The sequence below is a fragment of the Mytilus edulis genome, chromosome 6 (assembly GCF_963676685.1).
Source record: "Mytilus edulis chromosome 6, xbMytEdul2.2, whole genome shotgun sequence".
In the NCBI taxonomy this organism is placed as follows: domain Eukaryota; kingdom Metazoa; phylum Mollusca; class Bivalvia; order Mytilida; family Mytilidae; genus Mytilus; species Mytilus edulis.
In genome coordinates this window covers 10,744,135-10,757,886 of record NC_092349.1, presented here as the reverse complement: position 1 = coordinate 10,757,886, position 13,752 = coordinate 10,744,135, and the positions used below count along the sequence as shown (strand labels likewise).

At 35.1% G+C, this 13,752-nt stretch overlaps 2 protein-coding genes across 2 annotated transcripts; both read right to left on the bottom strand.

The window, feature by feature from the left end:
- Nucleotides 1-11,153: 11,153 nt before the first annotated feature.
- Nucleotides 11,154-11,630, bottom strand: LOC139526194 (uncharacterized). Its single transcript, XM_071321321.1, has one exon. It carries the CDS (start codon nucleotides 11,628-11,630, stop codon nucleotides 11,154-11,156), a length of 477 nt encoding a protein of 158 aa, XP_071177422.1.
- Nucleotides 11,631-12,253: 623 nt separating this feature from the next.
- LOC139526193 (uncharacterized) lies at nucleotides 12,254-13,438 on the bottom strand. Its single transcript, XM_071321320.1, has one exon. It carries the CDS (start codon nucleotides 13,436-13,438, stop codon nucleotides 12,254-12,256), a length of 1,185 nt encoding a protein of 394 aa, XP_071177421.1.
- Between the last annotated feature and the right edge of the window lie 314 nt (nucleotides 13,439-13,752).

The following is a 13,752-nucleotide window of genomic DNA, read 5'->3' as shown; positions in this document are numbered from 1 at the left end:
GGTTGGACCTCTGCGGTCGTATCCAACTGCGTTCGGCGAAGCAATTTAATAAAGACTTAAATATAATTTTATATACATATTTAGTTGTGAATATGGTGAAACTGATCCTCAAAATAAGTTTAAACTGCCCTGGTGTGGAATAAATTTGTGTTAAATTGATCATACTTCTTAATATACTTATTTCAATCAGTTTTAAATATTGTATACTGCCTTAATGATAACATATATAATAATAACTGTTGAAATTTGTTTGCTGGGCATTAATTTACCGTAATTTACCAATTATGGATTCGGTAATTTCCGCTAAAAACCGGAGTTTACCGAATGATCTCATCATACATCAATCTCATCATACAACAAAAAACGTATAATGTTGTGATCACTTCATATAATGTTGTGAGCACTTCATATAATGTTTTATAATGTTGTGACCACTGCATATAATGTTTGGACCACTGCGTATAATGTTGTGAGCACTTAATATAATGTTGTGAGCACATAATATAATGTTGTGAGCACTTAATATAATGTTGTGTGCACTGCATATAATGGTGTGAGCACTGCATATAATGCTGTGAGCACTGCATATAATGTTGTGAGCACTGCATATAATGTTGTGAGCACTTAATATAATGTTGTGAGCAATTAATATAATGTTGTGAGCACTTAATATAATGCTGTGAGCACTGCATATAATGTTGTGAGCACTGCATATAATGATGTGAGCACTGCATATAATGATGTGAGCACTGCATATAATGTTGTGAGCACTTTATATAATGTTGTGAGCACTTAATATAATGTTGTGAGCACTTCATATAATGTTGTGAGCACTGCATATAATGGTGTGAGCACTGCATATAATGTTGGGAGCACTGAATATAATGCTGATCATTAACATAAGGCAGTCATGGCGTTCCATACGTTTGGGTCGCGTTATGAACGTGATGGTGGTAGTGAGGTCGTAGTAAAGTCGATGTGAGATCGTAGCGCAGTCTCACCGATTAGAATCGCGCTGTCGCTATGCTGGTACAGCGACCTTTGCAATATTACCACGACCTTAATGCGCTCTCACTTCGCTTCTTCTACGATCCGATTTCGCCACGACCACACCACGATTGTTTTGAACATGTTCTGCACGATCGCACTAAGATCGTCAAACTTTTCATTATTTTCACAGATGGTATTGCGATCGTGGCCTAGTGGGACTGCGGCATAATTATCATATAATGTTTATCAAGCTAGTGTGTTGACAGGTAAAACAAACTTACCACAATTAAACTATATTACCTGTTATGGTCAAAGACCTTTCTAATTTCTAAGAAGAGACAAGTCCATGAAGGCTTAAATAAATGCAGAGCAGAATTATTTAATTAGTCCAGTCTCATTACCCGCTTTAGTTTGTTTTTTTTTATCTTTAAAATATTTGATAACCAGATTTTTGTTATTAAGTACTAATTAACAGGAATTGTAAGATATTTGACACCTGATAAATCAATCTCATTATGAATTTATATATTTTTCCAAAAAGCGATCCCACAGACATATATCAAATTCTTCGTTTGCAAAAAAGAATATCAAGATCAGTATTTGATTTTAACAACCGATAAACATCAGAAAAATATACACATTCGCCATCCGGGATATTATATGATTTTGTATATTAAGATCAAGAATATACAGGAAAGTAAAATGCTTAATCTTGTAAAACCCCGTTAAAAACAAATTCGTTCTTTTCAGACTACTTAAATGGCTACAGCAAATTTATGTGATCCGTGCACTGGGGCAAATTTATCAATACACAGTTACTGTAACATCCCATTATTTAACAATAAGCAAAGTCTAAAATTAGTATGACGTCATTTAAAAATAGTAATTACATATAAATACTTAATAATAGTACGGAAGCACATGTATTTGTTTTGGTAAAACACATGTGTTTGTTTATTGTTTACATCAACACGTGTTTTTAGAATACCTTTAATGTTTACAATGTTTTCCATTGGACAATATTCTGTTTCATTTCGACTTAAAAACAGATATTCTAGGTTTCGTATGATTTTGGCTCGTGTTTCTCGTGCTTGTTTGATAAAAATTAAACAGAATTTATAATGTTATTATTCGAAGTTCTGCCTTACGCTGGTTAGCATACGCCGTACAACTGCATTACCTGTATGAACACCATGACAGACCACCGTTCCGAAGACGAAGACGAATTGTTACTACACGAGTCCTCAACTCCTTCAGTTCTTAACAGAAAAGCTGCACTTTCTAGTTTGCCAGTACCAGTACCGTCGACAGCAACCCAACAAAGAGCACCACAGCCATAGATAAATGACAGCACCTTTCAACTGTTTACGTCGTACTTCGATTCTAAGATTTCAGCACTGAAGAACGAGTTAGTGTCGGGCAACGACTCCCTAGCCACTAAGTTCAAAAAGGAAGCGTCGGTGAAACTAAAGAGTAACCAAATCCAATTTACTTTCAATTTCGAAGTCCTTGCTGACCTACATAAGCTGCAAAAACATCTTTTGCAAGAATATTTCGTTTCTATCAATTTAAATTCTGGACTTATCTAAAAAGTTGAACAAATTAGAATAACCGATAAATCTCCTGCTGGTTGGACCACAGTGCGTGAGTACGAGAGTGACGAAATAGCATCAGATTCCGATGACGAGAAAATACTACGTCAAGCTGAAACCAGAGCACTCAAAACCATCAAGGAGAAGAAGATTCGTACAAAACCTTACACTAAGCCTTCAGCTATTGTTTCCAGACCTCCTGCTAATACTACAGATATGTCTCATCAACAGTACAACCAGCCCTTTCGAAGGAATAGTCGCTGTGAGGCGACTTCCTATTACATGTGCTATGAATGCCACCAGTTTGGTCACTGGAGGACAAACTGTCCCAATAGAAGCAGCAAGCAATTTACAACACGAAACAACCCAGCCACATAAGATAAAAGATAAGTATCTTAATTTAGAAGATGAATATATGTTGCATGGGCACATGCATATACTTTTCGAACATGTTAAGTATTTTGATAAAGTTGATTTATCAAAATTGATTTATCAAAATTGGCAAAAAGCGTCAAAAGTAGTTTATCGAAAAATGTAGCATTTTGGGAGCACATTGGAGTAAGCAAATTTATTATTGATATTATAAAATCAGGGTATATGATTCCTTTTGTGAGTTTTCCATTCCCTATGAAATTCCGTAATAATAAATCTGCAGTTGATAATACTGATTTTGTAAACGAAGCTGTTCTCGAACTTTCGAAAAACGGATGCGTACACAAAGTACCATTCCAGCCTTTTGTACAATGTAGTAAATCCATTAAGTGTTGCCATTTAAAAGTCAGGGAAAAAGAGATTGATATTAGATCTATCTGAATTGAAATTATACGTCTTGAAAAATAAAATAAAATTCGAAGATTGGAAAGTCTCTCGGCAAATTTTTTAAGAAAGATATATACCTGATAAAATTTGATTTAAGATCTGGATATTTTCATTTGGATATCTGCAAAGAGTAACATACATATTTAGGGTTCTCTTGGAACGGACAGTTTTATTGTTTTTCAGTTTTAGCTTTTGATTTAAGTACAGCGCCTTACATTTTTACAAAATGCTTACGACCTATGGTTAAATACTGGCATGAAAATGGTGTAGATATAGTGTTTGATCTAAACGATGGTTTAGGTATGTCAGAAGGTTATTTCAGAATGTCAAAATATATCTGAATTCATAAAGTCCTCATTAGAATTAGCTGGGTTTTTGATAAATGAACAGAAATCTATCTTTGATCCAGTTCAACGCTTGGAATGGCTCGGAATAAATCGGGATTTGGTAAACTTTAGTTTAGCAGTGTCCGAACGTAGATTAAATGATGCAAAAGAATCGCTTGACAATATTTTGAAAAAAAATTCCCATTAGAAGTGCTCGTCAGTTAGCACAGTTCACAGGTAGAATTATTTCTATGTCCCCAGTTATGGACAATGTCACTAGCTTGATGACGAGGCATTTATATTTTGCAATTGAGAAGTGAAAGTCACGGGATAGTATTTTAGCTATTGCTTACACTGAGTGTGTATTAGCAGAGTTGAGATTTTGGTCAGATAGTTTGACAAATCTTAATCAGAATAAATTTGTGAATGACACCTTACCGAACATAGTGGTCTCAGGTGCTTTTACTGTAGAAGTGAATGAAAAAAGTTTTCATTCCACATGCAGCGAATATGAGAAAAACATGAGTTCGACTTGGCGAGAACTAAGGGCTATTCAATTAGCTTTGTATTCATTTAAATCTGTTTTAAAAAAATAGTACTGTTAAATGGCACATAGATAATCAAAACTGTGTAAAAATAATCAATAGAGGTAGCACGAAAATGCATTTACAGTGTTTCGCATGATATTTTTAAAAAATTGGGTCGAAGGAACGAGTCATTGTACAACCAATATGAGTACCTTGATCAGAAAATTGTAGAGCTGATTTTTTGTCTAAAATGATAGATATAGATGACTGGCAAACATCTCCGGAGTGTTTCGAATTCATGGATAATCTATGGGGTCCTTATACCGTTGATAGATTTGCCAATTTTGCTAATACAAAATTGAAGCGTTTTAATTCAAACTTTGGAATCCCGGGAGCTAAGCTATTGATGCTTTTACACAAAATTGGAAAAATGAAAATAATTGGATAGTACCAATTGATTTAGTTTCTAAAAGTATAAATCATTTAGTACTCTGTAAAGCAGAAGGAACCCTGATAGTAACAAAATGGCCGTCCTCATCGTTTTGGACTTTATTATTTAGAAAAAACTTGGAATTTCGACATTATGTATTGGAAGTCATTGAATTTGCAAGTGAGCAAAATTTGCATATTTCTTCGAGGGAACAACAAGAATTCCAATTTTGGCTCAAAGAAATTAAATTCTGATATTTTAGCAGTTAGGCTAAGTACAATATGCAGATAACTGTTTTTGTTTTTCTGTGATATACACATGAAACACGTTGACAAGGCTATAGAATGATAGCGAGGTCTTTTTTTATGCCCCGTCTACGATAGAAGAGGGGCATTATGTTTTCTGGTCTGTGTCTCAGTCCGTTCGTCCGTCCGTCCGTGCGTCCGTTCGCTTCATGTTAAAGTTTTTGGTCAGTTTTTGATGAAGTTGAAGTCCAGTCAACTTGAAACTTAGTACACATGTTCCCCATGATATGATCTTTCTAGTTTTAATACCAAATTATAGTTTTGACCCCAATTTCATGGTCCACTAAACATAGAAAATGAAAGTGCGAAGTTCAGGTTAAAGTTTTTGGTCATGGTAGTTTTTGATGAAGTTAAAGTTACATCAACTTGAAACTTAGTACACACGTTCCCTATGATATGATCTTTCGAATTTTAATTCCAAATTAAAGTTTTGACCCCGATTTCACGGTCCACTGAACATAGAAAATGATAGTGCGAGTGGGGCATCCGTGTACTATGGATACATTCTTGTTTTTAGAAATATGACAAGGCTATAGTATAGCTAGAGCAAGGTCAGAAATGATTATATACGAAATGCATTTGCCATGTATATACTTTTTTTATTTACTATATGTTTGAATTTTTACATTTTTCAAATATTTTCAGCGTTGGTAGGTGGTGATCAGACATTAGTACACAACACCAGCACCTACAAAATTTAGCAAAGTGTCTTCCTGAGTTTTGTCTACAATCCAGAGCCGAAAATACGCGAAAGAAGTACAGGTATATACGCCTTTAACAATTTGCGTAGATGGTGTAATTCGTTTAATCTTAACTCTTTAGCAGCATCAGACTACAGTGTTTCGTTTCGTTATACCTGATTCATTTAGGTAAAAAACACAAATCCGCATCTATTGTTGAAGGAGCTTACTATGCCATTGATTAACTTGGTATAAAAAACAAGCCGGATTTGCCGATCCTTGTAATTCTTTTTCATGTACAATTATTCAAGAGGGAGTTCACAGGTCAATCGGTCATTATATTGTAAAAAAGAAAGAGCCTATTACACCTAGTACAAAAATACGGTAACAAATTCAGCACTTTAAATCATAGAAGAATCACTTGTATGTGTCTTACAAGTTATGCAGGATTCTAAAGATTTTCCGAACTTGTTAATTTGAAAAGATCAGATATACAGTTTTATCCTACTTATATGTCTTTATTTATCAAAAAAGTAAGACTGACCAACACAGAGAAGGTAGTAGAGTGTTGATTGCAAAGACTAGTTCTATAACATGTCCAGTATATATACTACAAACATATTTATCACAAGCTTACATAGCAATTGATTCTAATGAATACACATCTAGAGCAGTATCTTGTCGTAAGAAAACCAACACTTATGCATTAAGAGGAAATACTCCCATATCTTATACAAGGGCGAGAGAGTTGTTGTTAGACGCTCTTGGATCTTTAGGTCTAGAAAAATCTAATTTTGGTCTACACAGTTTGAGAGCAGGTGGTGCGACGGCTGCTGCCTCTGCTAGTATACATGACAGGTTATTCAAGAAACATGGAAGATGGGCTTCTGAAACTGCAAAAGATGGGTATGTTCAGGAAAACATATAAAAAAAGTTTCTAAAAACCTTGGTATATGACCTTCCTATTTCTTTCTTTGTTACTTTCGAAAGTATGCTACCCTCACAAGGAGAGCTTATTTCTGATACATGTGTTGAGTTTTATTGTATAAATAATTTATGTTCGTTTAAGTCTGGCAAATTAAAACATAAACGATTTCTCTATCGTAGTTATATACAAAAAAATGAACCGAATCATGGTCTGTCCACTTCCTTTTAAATACCGTGACTAACATGATACATATCTATCATTGATAATCACTACGCTTTTGGCATGATTAAAAATGTGTATTTTAAGAAAGAAAGTCAAAATATATGCGTTTACTTTTAATATTATCACAGAAATTGCAGGTTTAACTGAAGTGGTTTCATTTTTTTAATTTGTATTAAAGGGTTTGATTTCAAAATGTATATGTTTACTATTGTATTATAACTTTTCATTTTATAATGATGTGATTGTATTACTTACAGTATATATATTGCACAGTGTGTATGCCGCAAAAGCTTATACTCTCTTGAAGTTTGCCTCCAATGTTAAAAAACCTAAAATTGTTCATCGACTTGAACAACATATTATTTCACTGGCATTTGTTTCTATCGGTTGAATGATATATTGTTTGTAATTTAAATTAGGAACAAAGAAGTACTAGTAATCACCCCACCACTTCTCCTTTTTATACCAATGTTATTGGTTGTTGAGTACATAAGTTTTAGATAAGATCAATTTTAACGCCTTCCGTCCGTTCCGCATGAAAACGGATCGTAACTTTGTGTATAGATAGATAAAACAAAAGGTATTGTTTTCGAATGGCCGAAAAGAATTTAAGATTCATTATTTAGTGTGATGATTTAGAGATTGCAGAATGCTTAAATTACCTTGGGTTGAGATATAAATGAACCTTTAAATTTGATAAAATTATATCAAAGAAAAGATTGGCTGAATAAACTCAAAAGGCGATGTAAGCATTCGCAATCCAAGAATGTCAACGTTCTTTTAGACCTGCAATTTGACTTTTTGATTGTATCGTCTCTCTTATCTTACTGTATGCGTCATGCTAATGTTGACAAAATTGAAAAGGTGCATTTAAGATTTTTTTAAAAGAGTGATATCAACATCAAACAACTACAAGAAATATTATTAGATTCCGTGATTTTTAGAAGTGTTCAGGGTTAAAAGTCAAATTTTCCAAAACCGAATCAACATGGATTAGAAGAAATAAATTTAACAAAGAATGTTCTTCCTATTAAATGAACAGATGGTTTCAAAACCTAAGGTTTAAAATTCAACGCTTTTGAAGAAATAGTTTGTTCTAATTTAGACACATGCATAGAAAAAATGGAATCAATAATTAAAATGTGGAGGATCAGAAACCTTTCCTGGATCGGTAAAATCGTAATTTGTAAATCACTTGCAATATCAAAGTTTATTTATGTCATTTCATCTACACATGTTGTTTGTTTTTGAGGTGTTAGTACTTCGCGTTGTGTTCGATTAGGGTTTGACTTACAATAAAATACAAACAAGTGTATGGTTCAATATTCATTCAAACAAGCATAGAGTCATAAGTACAATATAAATTGAAACGCGAAGTCTCATCGTTAGTGGCGACGGCACATATCGGAACGCATTACGTTCCCGCAATCCTCGACATCCTGAGGGCCACCGAAATGGAAATAACTAAGAAAACGGATAAAATTTACAATCACAAAGGATACAAAAAGATTTTACTTTAACTGTCTCTGTAATATACGATACTTGAAAATTACTCCTGAAAAATACTTTAACTAATTCACAATTGTCTTTCAATTTCCCCTCCGTCATTGAGTGTAATTGATACGTAAATGTCCTTTTTTGTTTACTTTTGGCGGGAACGAAGTGAATAGTGCGTTTTACAATTTTTACTAGTTGGTCCTTGTAATTCCAACGGATAGAATTTAACAATTGGTCAGTTTGTAATACCAGTATCTGTTTTAATGATAGCAGTGCGGATAAATCCATCTTTTCCACGAATCAACTCCTTGACGACGACTAACCTCCACATAAGTCTATTGGAATCGTTGTGAACTTGAACGATGTCTCCTACTTCAATAGTTTGAACGTTATTACCAGTTGTACGGTGGAATTCTCGTAAAGATGTAAATATTCATTCCTCCAACGTGTACGGAAATGTTCAATCAGTTGATGTTGTCTCTAAAGTTTTTTGTTACAAGACAAATGGTTAGATTTGTGAAAGTTTAAAATATCATCCATTTGATGTGGTAGGGAATCCAATCTCCTTCCGTTTAGTAAGTGTGATGGCGTAGGTGGTTGTGGGTCAGTTATGTCTGTTAATATATACGTAATCAGCATGCTTTCAATTTCAGTCACTATGGTTCGAAGCGTGTTAATAATTACAAATGATAGACCTAATACTTTTTTAATAGCATTTTTGGTTAGTCCTATAAGTCTTTCCCACCATTCACCAAACCATTGGGCTTTAATTGGGATAAATTACCATTCGGTTCCGCGCTCAACCACTTTTTGTTGAATTGATTGGCTGCAGCTTTAAATGTATAAGCGTTATCTGACATCATTATTCTTGGAAGTGAACGACGTGCCACAAATCTCCTAAAAGTTAACATGAATGACTCTTCTGTCATATCCGGTACAATTTCTAGATTACTGCTCGTGTTGCTGTACATGTAAACAGGCAAATATAAGTTTTGCAGTCAATGTTATTTTGTCCTTTTGTACACAAAGCGCCTGTAAAGTCGGCACCTGTAAAAAAAAAAGGGTATTCATCGTAGAGTATATCTTTCGGAAGCGGGCGGTTGCTCAGGTGCGCGGTAAGGTTTTCCTGTTACTTTATTGCACTGTGAACATTGTCTAAGGTGGTATTTCACACATTGACGAATTCTCGGAATCCAAAACTTCTGCTGAATATGCGCAATTGTGCAGAGTGTAGATTTTTGTGATGCATGTCTCTAATTATCAACGACGTAAAATGGTGTTTCGTTGGAAACAAAATTGGAAACTTCGTATTATAATCTAAGGGTGCGTTTAGTCTTCCTCCGCAGCGCAATAATCCGTTGTCGTCCAAATAAAGTCTAAGTTGTCTAACTATAGCAACTTTATGTTTCGATGATAGGTTCAAACTATCAATCTCGAGTTCAGATGCCGTCCGCTGAACATTACGAATAAGTTTATTATCGGCTTCTCCGATTTCTTGAATGCTGAGTATTTCAATCGTGCGCTCGCTTTTAAGTGTCTTCAGATTACGAATAAATCTTAACACGTATGCTGTTATTCTAACCAATTTAGTAAGGAGCTATATTTTTCAATTTGAATACAACTTGTCTTTGGTACATGTATCTCAGCGTCCATAGATTCTTCTGTAACTGTAGAAAATATGTTACAGTTTGCCACATTTCTTGTCCAGTTTGGCCATTCTGCCTTGTTGGCGATCCATTTTGGTCCCTTTATCCAAAGTGCACTATTCATCAGCTGTTTTGCCGTAATTCCGCAGGTAAGATAATCTGCTGGGTTTTGGTCTGTTTGGCAATATCTCCAATCACTGTTTCTGCCAATTTTCTAATTTCTTTGAGACGATTAGATACAAATGTAGGTAACATTTTTGATGACGATATCCAACTCAACACTAATTGACTGTCACTCCAAAAATATGTCTTCTGTGTGTCAATAAATTCTTCTAAATAGTTCGCTAATCTGGCACCAATCAACTCACACATTAATTCCAAACGGAGCGACTCTGTTTTTTTGTAATGATTAGACTAGATGTGTTCCTTTGGACTAAATAGGCACACGCGCCATATGCTTGTTGACTGGCGTCTGTAAATATATGAAGTTCAGTCTCCTCTTGCGCATCAGATTCAGGTGTTATTAGGCGGGAATTTTCTGTTTTTGTTGCCTCTCCTATTTCCATGGCGATCGATTTCCATTCTTCTTATAAATTACACGGTCAAATTTCGTTCCAATTTAACTTCTCTTTCCATAATCTTTGCATAAAAAGTTTTGATGTCACAGTAACTGGGAATATTAATCCAAGCGGTTCAAAGATTCTTGACGACTGACGCAACACTTCTCGTTTTGTTAATGGTATATCATCATTTTCTGTCAAAGTAAGTTGATTATACAAAATGTTATCAGATTTTGTCTTCCAGCGCATTCCAAGTATTTTAACTGTCTGGTTCCTCATCTCCTGCCTTTTCCTGTATTGCTCTATTTAGTAAGTTTTCATTGTTAGAATTACATGATCTCAAGTTAAAATCGGCATCGTCTTATAATGTGCGAGATTCTGCATAAAACTTGAGTAGAGTTGTCTCGTCAGGAAAGCTCGTTAGAATGGTATCTACATATATGTTCCTTTTCAGTTCTGAGGATGTGTTAGATGGGTTTTCTCTAAAGTGTTTCATCAATGTAGCACTCAAAATAAAAGGTGAATAGGTTGTACCAAAAAGTACTACTTTGAACCTGTAAGTTATTAATGAACTGCTCAGATTGTTGGGGTTCTGTAACCAAAAGAATCTCGTAACATCTCTGTCATTTTCTTATAATTCTATGTGTAGAAATGCTTTCTCTATATCAGCTGTCACTGCATATTTCTCCATTCTAAAGCGTGTCAAAATTGTAGTAAGGTCGTTCATCATCGGCGGGTATTTTGCTAAACAATCGTTGAGACTAGCGCTGTAAAAATTTGCTTTACAGCTACAGTTATAAACTATTCGTATAGGTGTGGTTGTGGAATCCTGCTTAACAGCGTGATGTGGTATATAATGAATTAGATTTTCAGTAAGAGTCTTATCGCTTACCTTTTCGATGAAACCTCTCCGTTCTTGGTCAGATATAAAATCTCCATACATTCGGAACATTTCTTTGTCTTTTGAAAAACGACGTATTACATTTTCTGTTCTTCTTTTGACGATCTCTTTGTTTGTTGGTAACTCCGGGCAGTTTTCTTTCCATGGTAGTTTGGACACATATTTCCCATTTTGTTTTGTCATGGACGATTCGGCAAAGGTTTCCATGACATCTATCAATTGCGTATCAACTTCCTTTTTCGTCAATTCCTAAAGACTCCAGTTTCCAAAATTTCTCTAAATCGCAAGTTTCCAGTTTATGAGATATCAAAACATTCATCACTGAAGTTGACTGGTTATTGTTCTTTACTGGAACTGGGCTTGACAACAAATATCCGAGTTTAGAGCTTACAGCAGTCGGACCATTTCCACGTATTACTTTATCTTGCACTATATTCCAAAAAAGGTCTACCCAATTAGAAGAGTAAGCTCAAACGACTCTGCGTCTGTAACGGAGTGAGCTAGAGATAATCCATCTACATAGTGAAGTCCCTGCGTGATTTTTCTACTCTGGCTGTAAAGCGGCGATGCTATGGTGGGTACTATCAGTACTTTTATAGGTATAATATCTCCATTTTTGGCTTTCAACTGTACCGTGGTTTTGTGTAAATTTCTAATACCGCTAGTTTTATTCCCGAAAGAAACTATATTCAGATTTTCGGATTCCTCTTTCTGTACATTTAATTTAGTAGCTAATTCTGCTGTAATAAAAGACCGTTGTGCACCCTCGTCGAAAAGTATGTTTGACTCTGCTGTATTATTCACCGCCATTACCTGAGCTACTGCTGTTTTCAGCAAAAAGGTTGAAGTTTCTTGACTTGCCGATGTGTACAACATTGACGTTTCTGTGTTGTCCTTATCTTCTGATTGGTATTTTTCTTGCAAATTGATGTATGATGTTTACGATGGCAAGTTCTACAGTCGTATTTAGAGCGACAATCTGATACTATGTGCGTTCCAAAACAATTAAAACACAATTTCTTCTCTTTAATAATGGATATTTTTTTTTCATGTTCGGCGATATCCGTGCAGTCATTGGAAAAGTGTTTCCCCTCACAGAATGTGAATGCTTTTCTTTGTGCGGAATTAATTGTTTTTTTCATACGTTGATACTTCGATGTTTTCCCTTGAATGCCTTGTGAGCGATTTTTGCCAAAATCCTTCTTAACACTTGCTACAAAATTTGAGGTGTGATTAGCTGTCGACGGTTGATACATGTATTCAGTATGTCCTGATTCCTGAATTGAAAGTTCTCTGCAAATAGCGTCTCGTAGTTTCTGTATATTCCAATCATCACTTCCGTTTTCCCATATAATATTTTTTCTGAAATCTGGCGGCAATTTCCCTAGAATAACTGGAATCAGTAATGAACCAAACATTTCTTGGCATTGTCCTAATGATTCTAGACCTCTGATGTATGCCTCGGACTTATCGTAAAATGCTCTTAAACACTCTAAACGCTCATCAGGCACCGACATATCCAAAAGTGATCTCATGTATGCATTGCTTATCTTGTGAGTTTGACCATAACGATTCTGTAAAAGTTCAATAGCCTTGTAGTAATTTGGGTTGGTCATGGTGAGGCCTGAAACTACGTTTGCGGCATCTGATTGCAATAAGGACTTCAAATATAAAAATTTCTGAATGTCGGATAGTGTACTGTTATGATGAATTGTCGATTCAAATGAATCCCAGAAATATTGCCATTCTAATATATCTCTGCTAAAATTTGGTAGCGTTAATTTGGGTAGGCGATGATTTTGGCTTGAGGTTAAACTTGTTTGTGATAGCTCCCGACTGAAATGCGTAAATGGGTTTGAATGTGGTATAAACTCTTGGGCGTTGCTATCTAGAATTGAAGAAGTGGCGGTGGCGACGGGTTTCAAGAACTTTTTGTATTTTCTAATTTTACTTTCTAACTCTAAATAGTACTCATCTGTTTCTATAATTTCATCAGTAATTCCCTCCGAGTCCATTGTATGTAAAATCTGTTCGTCGATATTGTCTAAAGTTTTCTTTTTCTTTTCAACTGCTTCCAATAATGTACATATTACCTCCGGGTCTAAAGGCGTATCAACGATGGCGTCCTCCAGTTTGTTAAAAAACTTTCATCACCGCTGCTCTGTTCCCCGCTCTTATGTCCATTCTCTCTCTCCGTTAGTCACGGCACCAATGTTGGGTTTTGAGGTGTTAGTACTTCGCGTAGTGTTCGTTAAGGTTTTTGTTCTCAATAAAATACAAGCAAGTGTATGGTTCAATATTCATTCAAAAAGCAAGCATTATAAGTACA